This window comes from Rasamsonia byssochlamydoides, assembly GCF_041956645.1.
Source record: "Rasamsonia byssochlamydoides strain NRRL 3658 unplaced genomic scaffold VTN77scaffold_19, whole genome shotgun sequence".
Lineage (NCBI taxonomy): Eukaryota > Fungi > Ascomycota > Eurotiomycetes > Eurotiales > Trichocomaceae > Rasamsonia > Rasamsonia byssochlamydoides.
The window spans coordinates 86,618-103,941 of record NW_027192402.1 but is presented as its reverse complement, the minus strand read 5'-3'; the positions used below and the strand labels follow the sequence as shown (position 1 = coordinate 103,941).

Below are 17,324 nucleotides of genomic sequence, written 5' to 3'. Positions count from 1 at the left end.
GTGCCTCTCTCTATCTGTTGATCACTGTATGTACTGTACATACAGAGTAGCTAGGTATTGGTACATAGCACACAGGGCGCATTCAATATAGCTATGGATCAATCCTCTATGCTCTGTGAATCCCGAGGTCCTGCCCATTATTACATTAGTCTTACTCTGTAGAGTGAGAGTAAGAGTTAGCCACGCTCTATGTACGTACAATACAGCAGGAGTGTCCGAACATGAAACCAACAGTACTGTATTGAGTTCTTCATCTTCGTGAGCCTAGCCTAAAATTAAATTGCAGGATTGCTTGTTCACTGCTCATTCTGCCTGCAGCGGGATCCTGAAGAACCTCGGGATACTAGTACAGTATTCAGCGCTGACAGTAAGGGTCTTTGTCAGGATAAATTCTAATTTAATTATCACTGTTCTTTTTTTTCGGACGTGCGAGAAAAAATAAGAGAAAGCAGACCTCAGGCAAATAACAAGACAGCCTTGCAAAAAAGTCACATCACATCGTTCACATGAATCCCGCTATTTCCGCATCCTCAACCAACCTCGTCATCTCTCGTTGTATCTCAGCAAGAACGCTTTCAGCGGTCGTCTTGTCCAGGCGTTCCTCCGGGGAAAAAATGCCGACGTCCAGGCCATTGTCTCGGATTGCTGCCTCGACGTCGATCGAGTTCTGCATTCATTTCATCATCTTGTTAGCATTCCAACCCAGACTCTATCAACTCAAGGAATGAACTCAAGAATAGCTATTGATGATGGGAAATACATACCCTGTAAACATCACTCAAGAAATCAATGCCGCTTTCGGACTCTAAGACGTTATCTCCATGTTTTTGATGACGACGATGCGCATCTTCATCTTCTTCATGATCACCATTTGGTCTGCTCTCCGGATCACGGTCCAATTCTTCCGGCTCCACAGGAGCGAAGGAGAAACCATCGCCATTAACGTTAGTCTGGGAGGGGTCTTCTGATTCTGGTATTCTCAAGAAATTGACAAAGACATCCAAGCGAATTCCGGTCCAGTCGGCGATCTCAACAAGCGACACCCCTGAATGCTCGATTGTGCTGATCTCGTGCAAATCGCTCTGGACCTTCTGAGCTGATTGGATAATGGACGAACCACCACTTATATCAACCCGCAGAGGCACCATATTCAGTGTAGGCGCGATCAGGTCCGGTAACCCTTCTAGTGCATGAGCTCGGTTGGCAAGATACACCCCTACCACAACATTTGTCGGCGGCGCCTTATCATCCCGGTCATTATAGAGGTCCTTCCAAATGATCCGAGAATGAATTCTGGCGTATATTGCCAAAAACAGAGCCTGAATACTTAGACTGTGGTGCCTTACAATGGCCTCAATTCTGGAGATATCGGAGACCAGTCCGGGCCGATAGGATCGCTGAATCATTCCGCACGAGGTCGACCCGAGACTTGAAGTTGGCTTCCCATCAACCTGCGAGAGGTAGCTCTTCCAGAACTGCTTTCGTACCGCTGACGACGAGTGTGTGCCTTGAAATGCTACAAAATCGGACAAGTTGATTTTGGGAATTTCAGGTTCTTGACCCATGCAGGATCTGGCCAGGATGTTGATCAGCTTGGGAAGGCTCACAGCGTCATAAAGAGCGTGGTGGATCTGCAACATTATTACAATCCCTCGCTCTGTCTCACTCGCATGAAGCGATACAGGTCCGGACGTGATCCCTCGTTTTGAACACGTCCGAAACGTTCTGCCGTTCATTGACTCGTGCCAGATAATAGGGTTTTCAAGCTCCTTAAGCACCACTTGCAAGAACGGGAGTTCCCTCTGGCCTGTTGGAATGAATATTGTACGCAGAACCGGCACCCGGCTTGTCAGCAGTGACCAGGTTCTATCCAGCTGGGGTTTGCTGAGATGATCTGCAGCGTAGATGAAGTTCGGGTAGAACAAAGCTGGATTCAGCATGTTCATCGCAAGTAGATAAGTTTGCCCTGACGTTGTCGGGAAGACCTTCTCAACTTGTTGCTCTTCAATGCCATGGGACATTAAAAGAGGACCGGGGTCAACTCCGTTCAAAAGGTGATCCAGTTCCACATTCGCATGCTCATTGCGGAGACGAGACTGATCGACTCCTACAGCGGCTGCCATCTTCTGTATTGTACCCGCTTTCAACATCGCACTTACAGGAAGAGTGATAGACTGCTTTTTTAACAAGGAGGACACTTTGATCGCGCTGATACTATCGAGGCCTAGATGGAACAACGTCGATTGCTTGCGGATCTGTTCCTCTGGTATGCCCGATACAGTAGAAAGGACTTGGCGTATTTGCATCTCCAAATGTGTCCAACTATTCTGATCCTGAGGATCAAGTCTGTCACTGTCGACTTCTTCCACTTCCGTCGTCTCCTGGAAAGCAGGGCTTTCACAGATGACAATACCGTCATCCACAAAATCGATTGTGGCATGGTGAGGCTCTTCAATGATCAGACGGAAAGCTGTGTTAATGCGATCCAAGAGACCAACTGTGTCACTGAATCCTAAGACATCATCGCGGCCCGCTAGGCGGCATACCATTGATTTGCCAACCAGCTCCATCTCCACAGATATAGGGTATTCAGTGTTTGATGAGCCGCCCACCGAATGGTAAAGTGGTTTCTGAAGAGCTTCTATTTCCGTCGGTCTCTTCTGATAAATGAATAGAGTATCGAATAACGTTCGAGCCCCAGTATTGACGCTGGCTTTTCGGAGAGGAAAGTGTTGATACTCGAGAATGTCTGCCAGAGTACCTTGGATGTACTTCAACATGTCCAAGCGGCTTCCATGGAGAATCGCGCGGAATGCCACTGTATTCATTGTCGGAAACATTATTTCCTGAGCATCAACGAAATTCCGGCCAGAAAGTACTAGCCCGAATACCACATCAAGGCTTTTGAGGAAACCGGCTAGGACAAGCGCCCAGGAAGTAACAGCGAGAGCTTGAACTGTGACGCCATGATGTCTGCAGAACTGATCGATCTTCTCATGTGGGACGGTCAATGTCTTCTCTGCGCGGTGAACGAGAGATTCGTTTCCACCGGCTCCTGTCCCCCGGGGGAATTGTCGGGGGGTGAAGTTCGCAAGGCTTGCGCGCCAAAATTCTTGAGCCTTATCTCCAGAAGAAGCTATAATTTGCTGCAATACAGGTTCATACGGTGGCCGATCAATTGTCTCCCGAGAGTACGTCTCCCCGGAGTAGCACCTCGCGACGTCTCTGTGGAGCAACTCCAGCGACCAGCCGTCATACAAGGAGTGGGCGATTGATAAAACAATGAAACGCCTAGCTCCACCACGCACGACGCGTAATGTAAATGCCAAACGGTTCAGATTGATGTCGCCATCGCTATTTTGTTGATATTGAAGGAGCTCTTCTATCGGCTGTCCGTCTTGATCGATAACGGTGAAGTCACTCACGTCTGGTGGATGGACAATTTGGGCATATGTGATCGGGATTTCCGGATCCTCTACCTCCACAAAGGAAGTTCGAAGGATAGCATGAGCATTGACAACTGTCTTCCATGCATCAAGAAGTCTTTCCAGTTCCACTTCAGGTTCAAGCTCAAGTATATCTTGACCGTAGTAATGTTGGTAATTTGAGGCGACCATTTCCGCGATCATCGCTTCTTGAAGTGGAGTTGTTGGCAAGACTCTGACTGCATCTTTAGGGAGCTTCCCATATTTTGTCAAGCTCGCTATCAAAACCTTTTCGTATTGATCGAGTGAAATGGTCTGTCTCTCTTGTTCCACTTTAGGCGCCATCGACAATTTCTCGGCCATCCTCCGAATGTTGCGGCAATGCATGATCGTGCTAACCAACAGACTGATCCCAGAGTTACTTAGTCTCGATGACAGCCTTATCGCGTCGATACTGTCCAATCCAAGTTCAAATATGGACGTCTCTTCATGAATGGTGTCCGCTTCAACGCCAGCAAGCTCTGCGATGACTTCTCTGATTTTGTACATCTCCGGAGTCCAAATAAATTTGGATTCTCGCTTGTCTCCGTTGAGATTGTCAGCAATCTCCTTCTGAGGAATGACATCGTGTGAATCTGAACTTTTAGATTCCAGATCTCCATGGACAGAGGGCAGGTCCTTTGACTGATTATGCAGAAGTTCGAATAAAGTGTCTTTGAAAGTGAAAGCGAGCTCCTTCGCCTTTTCTGCGGAAATGGCTTTAGATTTTGCCGCAATCGTTATCATCAAGGTCTTGTCGGAATTGCGTTGTACCTCCAGAGCCAATGGATACTCTATATCCGCTTGAGAATCGAGCGTGGTCCATACTTCCTCTGTCACAGAACGAGATGTGCCATCTTCCTTCTGGAAAACAAATAAGATCTCAAAGAGCGGATTTTCGGACGTCTTGCCTGTCCATTTCATTATATCCCGAAGTGCCGTATGCTGGAATGGCAGAACGGAGACGTAATAGTTGTGACAAGTTTGCACAAGTTCAGCAGATGTCCGCAAATGTTGGAACTTTATATTGCTTGGGATCGTATTGAATAGTGGACCAACGACAGCCTCCACTCCGGGAATATCAAGCGTTCTTCCAGATACAACGATACCCAAGGTAGGAACAACTGAAAAATGATCATGCAGAGCAAGCAGCCAGCAGGCATGGAATATTGAGTGTTCCGTGACTTGGAGAGAAGTTTTGACCTCCTCTAAACGGTCAATGTCACTAATGTCCAGTTTAAAAACGATTGGGTTCGAGTCCTCGGCGTCTGGACTGGTAAAAATCCTCTGTCCGTGAGAACCGGCAAGATGGTTGATCCAAAACTCTTCGGCTTCCGGGATTCGGCGTAGAGGGCCCATGGGTAATATATCCAGAAATGCTGGACCGTTTGATGGGATCTCCTTTCCCAGATAATGCAACGAAACTCGTTCCAGCAAAAGTGGCAGGCTGTTGCCATCATACAGTGCATGAAAAATATTCAAACACATGATGAGCCTGACAGCGGATTTGATTATGCGGATTTCCCAAAGCTTCCCTGAAAACCCATTGATATTCTCGTACCATAGGTTGAAACTTTGATGTCTGATGTGTTCAATGTCTTCATCGGTCGAAACCGTAGTTTCGAACCAAGGAAGCTCATCATCTTTGAGTATAACTTGAGCATAACCATCCGGTAGAGGTATGAATTTCGCACGAAGGAGTTGGACTTCATTCTGTGTCTGAGACCAGGCCTTTTTCAAAAGAGCCAAATCGGTGGTGGACCTCAGCTCGAAGTTGAATGACGAACAATATATGGGCTTCTGGCTCTCCAGAAAGCGAAATATCATCCCCTCCTGAAGTGGAGTACAAGGCGCGATTCCTTCGATCCTGCTTGCTGGGAGTCCGAGCTGTTCTGCGGCAATAAGAGAGTATCTGTGAGTGAAAGCAATCACTTTTTGTTTGCTCTCACTGTATAGTCTGTCTGATGATGATGACCAGTTCCGTGAATTTCGCAAAGACATAGCAATTCCTGCAACTGTTGGGTCTATGGGTGCTTGTCAGCAGTTATAAACATGAAATCTCACGGTTGTAAACTTACTCTTCATAATTAGCGATACTTGAGCGCTCTGGAAGCCAGCGCTTTTAAGAGATCTGACAAATGATATGACAGATATAGAGTCCAGTCCAAGCTCATATATGCTGGACCACGGAGAGATCTTTTCAGGCTTCGTTTGACTGAATTCTGCAAGGACCTCAATGACCTTTTTGATGTCTTCCTGATCCACAGATTGTGTCTCAGTACCTAGGGAATCCAGACTTTGAAGTTCTTCCAATGACATGTTTTCATAAATCGTTTTCAATGTCTTCATGTCCGCTTTGTTGTTAGGTGACAACGGAAACGAGGAGATGGGAATGATATGGGTTGGAACCATGTAGCCAGGAAGTTTAGCTCGACACGAAGCTTTGATTGCTGACAAAAATTTGCGGTTATTTTCGTCGAATACAACCTTGACTGGAGCCCGGGGCTTTGAAGGCGTCTTTGTGACGAAAGACACAAGCTGTTCCTTTGCCTGACCGGGGTGCTTAACCACCGTGGTTGCGACTTCCCCTAATTCCGACGTTGCACTCTGGATAACGGCATTAATCTCGCCAATCTCGAGGCGTTGTCCTCGGAGCTTCACTTGGTCATCAATGCGCCCAAGGAATTGAAAACTACCATCGTACAAAATCCTCACAAGGTCACCCGTTCTGTAGACTCGTTCCTGAAACTCATCCACGAACTGAAACCTCTCTTTAGTGAGCTCCGGGCGATTCAGATAACCTCGGCCGACAAGGGGTCCGGAAACACAAAGTTCACCCATTCCACCACGTAAAACAGGGATTGAAGTACCGGGCTTGAAGACATACGAGCCAACATTATCAAACTGAGGTCCGATGTTAGATGGTTTGCTGTGAGCAGTCATTCTGGGAAGCATAGTGCAGCCGATCGTGACTTCTGTTGGACCGTAGCCGTTGTAAATGACTTCGTATTCTCCCCATACATCCAGAATTTCCTGCTTGAGCTGTTCTCCCCCAGTAATAAATATGCCACGGCAGAGCGATGGTACTTCATCTGGGTGAACAAGCCTCGCAAGACTAGGAGTGAGGTCGATATGCGTGATTTGAAGTTGTCGGATTGTTCCTGCAAGATCCTGAAACAGCAGATCTCGCGGGCAGGAAGTGACGCATATCCCAACACTCCAGCTCCAGTATTGCTCCAGTACGCTAACGTCAAAATGAAAGGAAGCAAATTGGAGCCAGCGTGACTCTTCGTCCCAGTGGCCATCAAAAAGCCGGCTAAACGCGAGCATTGCCTGGACTGCATTTTCATGGGTTATTTCGCACCCCTTCGGCGTCCCTGTTGTTCCGGATGTATACAAACAATAGCAAGTATCGTCAGGTTTAATGGGCCGAACTAAAGCAGGAGGGTGAGATGAGATATCATCCAATAAGCCATGTTCATCCAGCGCAATGACTTCGACACCAGACAACGTCCGTAATTCGTCCCTCCTTTCTGATACGCACAAGAGTATCCTGGAGCAAGAATCCTGAAGGATGAATTGCTTTCGAGCCATGGGTGCACTTGGATCTAGCGCAACAAAAGCACAACCTGCCTTTAAAATACCGAGGATCGCGAACGATGCCTCAGGGCATTTATCAAAACAGATTGCAATCAGGTCCCCAGGAGCAGCATCGAGTTTCTGCAGTAACCTGGCAACTTTGTTACCAGCATTATTAAGCTCATGGTAAGTCCAAGTCCGCTTCTCGATCCCTTTAGGTGTGATGCTTGACGCGAATTCGAACGCGATTCTCGTCGGAAATTTTTGCGCGCTCTCCTCGACGAACTGATGCAGTAACTCGACAGATGATGGAAGACTTGATTCTTTGGATGGTGTTATAGAAAGCAAACTAGACCTTATCCCGGAACGCTCGCTGGACTGTGACTCTGGAGAAAACAAACAGTCCATCAGGAGATCATCTAACTGCTCTAATATGAGCATCGCTTGTCCTCGCGGAACAATATCGTTTCTATGTGTTAGACGTAGCTCGAGTTCGCCGTGACGCGGTATCATTTCAATCGATATAGGATACTAATAACCCGTCAGTGTATCACTCCTTGATAGGAAAGGTGGGATTGACATACGTCGATTCTTGCATCTTCTTCTGTAATCTGCCAAAATTGAGTGTCCCTTCTCTCAGAGGAGAATTTCTGGTAAACAAACAGCGTGTCGAAGAGCGCCTGATCTGCATTGAGCCATCTCTGAATTTTCGATAACGGAGTGAACTGCCTCTTTACAAGGCTTGCGTTGGTTTTCATAATGGAGCTGACGAGATCGCGATTTGTTCCTTGAATGCAACATTGAAAAGGAAGTGTTACGAGACATGGGAAAACAACTTCCTGTGCATCCTGAGATAAGTCACGGCCGGAAAAGACAACACCGAAGGTAATAGTATTCTGTCCAGTGTACGCCGACAGGAGCCGGGCCCAGGCCGCTTGGCCCGCTGCTTGCAATGTGATACCCAGCTCTCGACATTTGTCATCAATCAATGTCGGATGCTTAGAGCTTAGTTTAGCGGTGACCAGCAATTCCACTTTTTCAACACGTGTGGGACTCAGATCCGGGAACTTGACTATTTGGTATTCTGACTCTAGACCCTTCCAAAATTTCTCCAAGTCAGGGTTCTCGGAGGTTGCAGTGGTAAGGATATGACCAAGAATCAAGTTGTTTGGAACAACTCGGGGTAATTGGTTTCCTCTGTATGCCTCTGCGACATCAGATAAGATTAATTCCAAGGACTGAGCGTCATATATCGCGTGAAGGGCTGCGAATTCGACTTCCGTGGTGGACCCCAAATCCTTTATGACAAGAAACCATGGAGGCAGATGGAGATTTTCACACACGTACTTGCGCCGGCGATGTATCTCTGTTTCGGAAACGCCGTGTTTGGACTCATTCCATGGCAGTGTTGTGGAATTCTCCCGGTACGTTATCATAGCAAAAGGAAGTTGCTGATCTTTTAGATGAACAAACCCAGTCCGCAGCATTTCATGTCTGGCTACCGTCTTTGACCAGGCATCTCTGAGAAGGTCCATATTCAGAGGGATCTGTGATCTCAAAACAATACGATTGAAGTAGAGATCGCCCTCTGTGTTAGTGAATAAAGCTAGCATCCCAGACTGAACCGGCGTGCAGGGACGTATTGATTCCACATGCTCGACTGGAATACCAAGCTTCTCACATACAGAGAGTCTATGTCTCGATTCGAAGGACTGAAAATCGAAAGATTCAGTGATCACTTTGGAGCTCGACCGTGCAAGAAGTGACGCTATTTCACTCAGACTTGGCGTCTGTTTCCATGTCAGAATCGAACTTTGTTCTATGGATTCTAAGCCCTTACCTCGAGGATCTCTGCAGCAGGAACATCGTATCCTAAGTTTCTCAAAATGGCCGAGAGCTGTACCGCGTTGATGCTATCGAGTCCAAGTTGGAATATTGTTGTTTCGGGCTTGATAGCACCAGGCTTGTAACCAGATAAGCTGGACAGAACGTCTCGAACTTGACGCTCTTCTCTCGACGAAGCGCGAGCGACCAAATCACGGGACGGGTTGATCTCGCAGGACCCAGGAGGAGCTGTTTTGACTTCCTTTGCAGCCTTTGCAATTGATGGTATATCACCCGCGAGGATACCCGGATCCGTAGCTTGAGCAGAAGGGTATCGTATTGTGTGACCGACCAGAGCAACAAAATCCCTCGCAATCTTCTCTGCATCTGATGAAGAAACATGCTGGGAGTCGGAATGTAAACATATCGTGATGTTATTTCTCTCGTGAGAAGGGGTAACCTCAATGATTATGGGGAAATCCATATCTCCCTCCTCAGAGACCAGTCTCCACAATTCTCTTTCCAACTCTCGGGGCGGAGGCTGGAGAAGAACAATTGTGTCAAAAAGAGGAGAAGCATCTCCAGAGATGCTCTTCTGTATTTGTCGTAGTGAGTAGAGTTGATGAGGCATGATTTCGATATTCGTTCTTTGAGCCAGCTTCATGATGTCAGCGTTCATGTCTGTTGAAGACATCTGGATGCGAATTGGAAGGGTGTTGAAGCATGGCCCAACGATTCTCTCCACACCATCTAACGGTATTGTTCGACAGCTGAAGACGTTCCCGAAGCAGATATCCAAAGAGTTTGTATACAGGGCTAGGACTCGAGCCCATGCAGCATGGAAAACATTCAATGGTGTCACTGATATCTCCTTGCACATTGTCTCAAATAGCTGGAGAGAAATGTCCAGGTCAATAGTGTGTCGTTGGTGGCGTTGCCTTTCGGAACCTCCCTTCGTCTTTGTCCAGGGGCACAAGAGTCGAGGAGATAACCCGGAGAGGTACTGGCGCCAGAAAATTTCCGATTGTTCTTGGTCCGTGGACACCATGAACCTAATAAATTGATGAAATTGAACGGCTTGTGGCAATTCTTTCCCTGCGTAGGATTGCTCGACTTCTTTGAGTAGAAGCGACATGGCCTCACCGTCATGCAGTGCATGATGTATTGAAAAGAGAAGCATTGTCTTGCCGCTCGTTTTATCTTCCAAAACGCTGATCGAGTAAGGCATAGCTCGGAGATCCTGAGCCTGACCTATGAAGCGAGACTTCTGCTTTTCTACTACAAGAGGCATCTCATCCGCAGGTGTCTCTAAATAATTCCAAGGCAAGGAGACCTGCTTAAGAATCACTTGTGCGTACGCAAACCTAGCGTCGCTCGTGGTAGTGAAACATGTCCGCAGAATGTCATGTCTGGCAACCATATGTTCCCATACTTGCCGAAGAATCTGGATGTCCCCGTATACCTCGAAGACTAAATGGTTGCAATAAGCGCTTCCATCGTTGGAGCCCTTACGCGAAAGCATTGCTTCCTGCAAAGCAGTACAAGGAATCACCGATTCCACAGGACTTCCCATGTCCTGGAAATCAGATTTTATTTCCTCAACAAATTCCTCGTCAAAGATCTTCTCCGCATCTGTGCCGGAGGAGATTTGTAGCTGCTTATCATTCTTCGTGACAGCTGTGGCCAGTTGAGTTACTGAACCATGCCGAAGTATGACAGATACATCCAGCTGGCCAAAACCAGCTTGCCTTAGTCGCTTCGAAAGATAGACCGCCGATATGGAGTCGATCCCAAGGTTGTATAATGAAGTGTTCGTGTGAATATTCTGTAAGGGAGTTTGTGTCACTTCAGAAACAATCTTTGCGACTGCGTATTCTGTTTCTGAAAATTCGCGCTTCTCTTCAGATGTCCCGTGCGAAGGCGAAAATCTTTGCAACTCTTCCAAGCTCATCCCCCGGAAAAGCTTTTCCAGCTTTTTATTATCGATCTTTTTTACCGTTGTCATGGGAATTGAATCCACAGGTATAAAGGCTGAAGGCACCATATAATTGGGAAGCGCTGCACATAGATCGTCGAAGAGGTCTTTGATGACAGAAGAAGAATTTGCCTTGTCTCCTTCGTCTTGGGGAGGGCATGCTGGCACCCAGAAGGTTATTAGTTGCTGCTGGCTGCAACTTTCATCTCTCACAATCATTGTTGTGCAGTCTTTGACGGCTGTGTTCTGCAACACAATGCTATTGATTTCGCCAAGCTCAATGCGTTGGCCACGGAGCTTGACTTGATCATCTCGACGACCAGTAAATACCAGTGAGCCATCTACAAGCAGTCGTCCAAAGTCTCCCGATCGGTACAATCTACCGTATAGAGGGTGGTTGATGAACTTTTCGCTCGTTAAACCTGGTAAGTTGAGATAGCCTCGGCCCTTGAAATCCTGTTAGAAAAGAATACTCGACAAGTATACGATTCGAAAATACATACGACTTGATCACCGCCAAAGCAGAACTCTCCAACCCCACCACGGGGTATCAATGAGAAGTCTTTATCATCTGAAATAACGAATGCTGAGGTGTTTTTGAAAGGCTTTCCAATGTTCCGAATGGAATCAGATAGTTCGACGTTAGGCCGGACAGTGCAAATATTTGTAGTCTCGCTGGGACCGTAACCTACTCTAAATTGAGTCCAAAATCCTGAATGCAGAAAAAGAGCTTGAAGACTCACCTTGGTAAAGCCCGTTTCCGGCCCAATCTTTGTGCACTTTCGCCGTTAGCCCTTCCCCAGCAGTGACCAGGAACCTCACTCCTGGCACATTTCTGGGATGTACAAGAGCAGCGACTGTGGGAGTGAGGCTGAGGTGCGTCACCTTCCGTGTGCGAATAACTTGTTCAATATCTCTAAACATGACATCGTTTGTTGCGGAACAGAGTGTCATGCCGGTATGCCATGTGAAAAATATTTCGAACACCGATACTGCGGCCTGTTAGAGATCTGGGGAACTTTCTGAGCGATCACAGTTTCCGAAAGATAACTAACCATCAAAAGCTTGTGAACATGCTTGCAGCATTTTGGCTTCATCTCCGATCGGGTATATTTCCATGAGCACGGCGATGTTGCTCTGTAAATTATGGTGTGTGATGAGTACACCCTTTGGCTTCCCAGTGCTTCCAGAGGTAAAGACGACGTATGCAAGATTTGCGCAATTATGCGATGACAAAACGTTGGTATCTGGATATCTTTCTATGTTAATGCTGTCAGACTCCACGAAATGCAACGTATCCAAAGAATGCAAGCTAGATCTAAGAATTGAATTGATAATACAGAGACGGGGGTTTGCCTCCGTCAAAACGAAATGAATTCTATCGGGAGGAGTTTGCGGGGTCAAAGGCACATAGCCTGCGCCGATTTTTATCACAGCCAGTATTGAAATATAGAGGTCAAGGGATTTGTCTAAGATGATGGCAACGAGGTCACCGTCAACAACACCAAGACTGCGGAGATGGTGAGCGAGACGATTCGCGCGACAGTTAAGTTCATAGTAGGTGATGCTATCCACGCGAGCATCGCCAGAATCTGGGTCAAGAGAGTGTAAGAACTCGATTGCAATCCTGTTTGGGTCGTCAACCGCAATCTTTTCAACTCCTTCTGCAAGTCTCGGCAGGTTGGATTGTTGCTCGAAATTGGGATTTTCAATCGATAATAGGGAGGGAGGCAGACGATCGTTGACACGACTAATTGGAAGATCGGGTGATTGGATGAATTGAGCAACAATCATGTCAACCTGCTCCAAGAAGATCTGCACCTGCGCAATCGGAAAAACAGATTTCTCAAAAATTGCATTAGCATGAATCCTATTGTCCTTGGGCTCCAATTGTAGTGTCATTGAAAACTCCAAGAAATCAGCGGCTGCGATCTCCTTGAAAACACGTCCAGGTTTCTGAGCAGTCCATGGTGTCTCCTGCCAGACAATCAAGCTATCAAAGAGAGAATCTGCAAGGTTGATTCCAGACACTTTCTTAATCTCTCTAAGGGATACGTCCCCATATTCTAAAGAGCGTCGATTGCCATTATGAATTGCAAGGATGAGATCGGCGACAGTTCGGACCCAGCTGAGATTTAGACGGGTGGGAAGAACGCGTAGGCAGGGCCCGATAATGGACTCTACACCATCAACAGGTAGTGTTCGGCCAGAGAAGACGGTCCCGAAGACGACATCGGGCGCTCCAAGGTACGAAGACAGGAGATATGCGAAGGCGGCTTGGAAGATGGACTGTCGACTGACAGATAATGACCGAGAGACTCTATCAAGTTCCGGTAATGAAAGATCTAGCACACGATCGGCAGTGCCTCTTCCCCGAGAAACATCAGTTCTATCGTGGAAACTTGGCCAGGTTGATAGGACAACATCCTGCAGATGATCTTGCCAGTATGAAATGGACTGGACAGCTGCGTCAGATAGGCTGAACTCCATGTAATATCGAACGACATTTGCGTATGATGGCCTTGGCACTAAATCTTCTCTTAACAAAGCAGAATGGAGGTCATCTAGGAAAAGGTCCCAAGACCATCCATCATAGAGTGCGTGGTGCATCTGAATAAGAGCTCGAACAGATCTGTTTTCATGCCTGAACTGCACTCTTAATGGGGTCAAGATACCACCGTCGCTGCTTAATGTCCAGTCGTATTCGAACGATTCCGTCTCCTGTAACTTATCATCGTTAAGAGTCTTCCATGTGAATCGACAGAAAGCATTCTCAGGCAGCCCAATGTTCACGAAGCCAGACCGCAAGATGTCGTTGTGCTGAGCGATTCTGCGGAATGCCTCCTTTATCAAAGTGACCTCTATTTCCTGGTCAAACTGAAGTTCGATCCAATTACAATATGCCTTTGGATTTTGAAAAGATTCCGAAAGCATTGCTGCTTGGATGTGGCTGCATGGCTCCACATTTTCTATCTCAGAATCGAAACCAATTGACTGGAGCATCTCCAACCCGGTCTTCCGGACCGTCTCCCAATCGTCCTGAAGCTTCAAATTCACTGTCTTTTTTAAGGACTCCTCCACTGACTTCTTCGCCAGATGCCAGATTCCTTCGACGGAGTCCGCAGTCAACAGCTTCCCGACATCCAGATTGACCCCAATAGCGCGTAGTCGACCAGCTAGTTGAATCCCGGACAGTGAATCAAGACCCGCCGCTGCAAGGCTCTTCAAGTTCTTGGCTGGTGTGTTCAGCGTTTCGCTGACACAAAGAGAGATCTGCTCTTCAAGCGAGTCTCGATATGCCCTATCCACCTCGAACTCTACCGTTCTATTGTTTCGGACATAGTCGGATTCCATAGTCTTCCGATCGACTTTTCCAGACGCCAGTCGGGGGAATTCATGTACGAGAACAAAGTCTCCGGGCACCATATAGGTGGGAAGCTGTTTTTGACAAAATTGACGGAGTTCAGCTGGCGTAACGCCGTCTCCGTCGACCAATGCCCACACCACCAGTATTCCTTGGACAACGACGGCCACCGCATTGCGAACATTCTGAGCCATGCATACAACATTTTCGATCTCCCCAAGTTCCACACGTTGACCTCTCAGCTTCACCTGTCCGCTGGATATTCGCCCGAGGCATTCGATATTGCCATTAGGAAGGAAGCGAGCCTTATCTCCTGTTCGATACAGCCGACCATACAGTGGACTCTCTAGAAACGCCTTTGAATTCTCGGTTGGACGGTTAATGTAACCATTCGTGAGGTGCGGTCCACCAACGACAAGTTCCCCAATCTGACCTACAGGCAGGATTACGGGATCCGAAGTCTGCATATCACTATTCTCTTCTAGAGATACCACAAAAGCCGAAACAGTCTCGAAAGGTCGCCCGATTAAGTTGACCCGGGAATCAACTTGGAAGTTCGGGGCAGCCGTACAATGAATAGCAGCCTCCGTTGGGCCGTACATGGCATGAAGAATTCCTTGCGCCCTCGCTGACGATGCAAACTCGTCTACGACACGCCTCGTGAGCATTTCACCAATTGTGAGAAGGACCCTCAGGGACGGTGCCGCCTGTCGACTGCGCAAGAGCTCTCCCGCAACTGTGGGCGTGAGCTCGGCCGCATCAACCTGCAGTTTCGTGATGATATGCGGCAGATCACGAAGCATGGCGGCGCGTTCAGACCCTACCAGAGTTGCGCCCCTGAACAGAGGAAAGAAGACCTCAAATACTGAAACGTCAAATGTAGGGGACGCAAATTGAAGGAATCGCCTGAACGGGGGGATCAATTTATCGTGAGCAAGCAATGACTGGGTGACAGCACGATGGGAGATTCCCACTCCTTTTGGCCGTCCCGTCGAGCCAGACGTGTACATAACATAAGCAAGGTTCTCAGAGGAGACTTCTCCCGCATTCAGAACCGTCAAAACATCCTCAGCTTGCAAATCATCTGTCAGGACCACTGCAATGCCTTTCCCGGTCGCCAGCTTTCCTCTGAATGCACTCTGCGTGACGACCACCTCCGCGTCAACATCTTTGAGGATGAAGTTTATACGATCCTCAGGTGAATCAGTACCCAGAGGACAGAAGGCGGCGCCCGCTTTGAGGATCGCCAGCCAAGCAATGTAAAGATCTACCGACTGTGGTATGAGTACTGGGACAACAATGTTCTTTGCGTTCGATTGAGACGAACGGCCTAGAGCCTGGATAATTTTTGCTGCCAGTGCTGTAGAAAGCCGATCCAAGTCTTCGTAGGATAGACTTTGCACGGACTCATCAGGACAGAGAAATTCAATGGCGTGACATGACTTTTGTCCACGACCCAGTGCCAGCTGGTGAAGCAGCTGTGGTCCTGGCAGTATGCGGGGATCAGGGTTGGCGATAGACAGCTGGGGTGTTTCAGTAGAAGGAATCTGAACCTGTATACCATGAGACTGAGCCTGTCTCTGCATAATTTGCTTCAATTGCCGACCAATTTGATCCAAACTTGTGGGTTCTATCCCGACATCTGACTGCATGGACCCAACACCCGTCTCCAAGTTTATTTTGATAGACAGGGTACATTTTCCCGGAAACGGTGCTTGAGCTGCTTGGGAGGATGCATTCTGCAAGTTATCAGTGACAATGGCCGTGTATCCCTCCACTTCTTGCGCGGTTGAGTCTAATCTGGAGGGCTGAAAGGACTTGGTGTACAAGTCAGCTTTGACAGGCTCTCCATTCAGAGCAAACACGGGATATTCTTCGCCCGTGAAAGAGGACAGAAGCGACGCCCACGATAACACCAAGACTTCCAGCGGAATAGCTGGGCCATCGAGTCTCCATTCAGTCTCGCTTCTGGAGAGGTTTTGCCCCGCTTTGGGATAGATGTCAGGAAAGGGAGTGAATCGATTCATGATGGTCTCTGAAGAGGATGACAGGATCGCAATTGCCAGGGACACAGGACCGTGGTTTCATCTACATGCAGAGATGCAGAGTTTGGCCGCCATGTGACGAGGAGGGAGGATGGGATCGTGGTATACGCGATTCCATGTCGCTGTCCTGCTGTGTACAGCTACCTAGGTACTTGGGTAGAAAATCACCTGCTACCCCGCTGAGGGGCATGTCCACGAGGGGAAAGAAGAGAGAAGGCTGGGCACTGCAGCGCCATACAACTATTAAGATTCATGAGGTCTCTTCCGGAATAGCCTCATTATTCCAATCATCACATCATCACATTTTTTTTTGTTTTGGGTTGTCGACGACCACTGGTCTTGTCTCAATGATAGACAGACGCGCTACGCGACAGCGAGTGGGGGGAGGAAAGGGGCTGCCGTCCACTGCATTTAAATTTGCATGCCTACACTAGTCACGATGGTTATTTTTACGAGGCGATCCACGAATGACGATGGCTTCCAGCAGGGTCCACATCGGAAAAAAATCGACCAAAGCGTGGCACAAAGCCGAAGTTGAAGAAGGCACGGCACGTTATCTTAGGAAGGCACCACCTGGCAGTGCCTGACCTTGCCTGCCTAATTCTCTGACTTTGGAAACAGGAATAATGACGACAGCGTTTCGACGCGGTGGAGACGCTGCGAGATCCATCAATCATCCAGCAATCAGGACGATGACCAACGCAGTCCACCGAGGTCTTTCCCTTGAGCCGGAGGGGGGTTGACAACGTACGGGAACGTATTATCCAACCTTCTCTTTTTCCCTACATGATGCATCATCTGCTTCTGTGTCTAGCCCTGATCTTAGAGCCCCAATTTTGACCTCTTGCTGCATTGCCTGGCTGTCGATCTGCACCACGCCCATGCCTCCCGCATCGCAGCAAGTACAGAGTATACTATACGATCTTGTTTGGCTCATGGTCCTTGCGGATCCGACATCGGGCCAATGCGGATCTGATCTACGCTTCTCGATACAGACCGGGTTGCTCTTCTCTTTATGACAACCACGCCACACACTGTCTCCCTTACCGAGGAGCTGCGGGGCTCCCCGTTCT

General features: G+C 48.0%; 1 protein-coding gene across 1 annotated transcript; it reads right to left on the bottom strand.

Annotated features, from left to right (window-relative positions):
- Window positions 1-502: 502 nt before the first annotated feature.
- VTN77DRAFT_2477 (uncharacterized protein) lies at window positions 503-16,233 on the bottom strand (the record flags this gene model as incomplete). Its single annotated transcript, XM_069418320.1, has 8 exons — window positions 503-667; window positions 765-5,488; window positions 5,543-7,574; window positions 7,628-8,833; window positions 8,884-11,289; window positions 11,346-11,530; window positions 11,586-11,834; window positions 11,898-16,233. The coding sequence occupies 8 exons, from the start codon at window positions 16,231-16,233 to the stop codon at window positions 503-505; spliced, it is 15,303 nt and encodes a 5,100-aa protein (XP_069279103.1).
- Window positions 16,234-17,324: the final 1,091 nt, after the last annotated feature.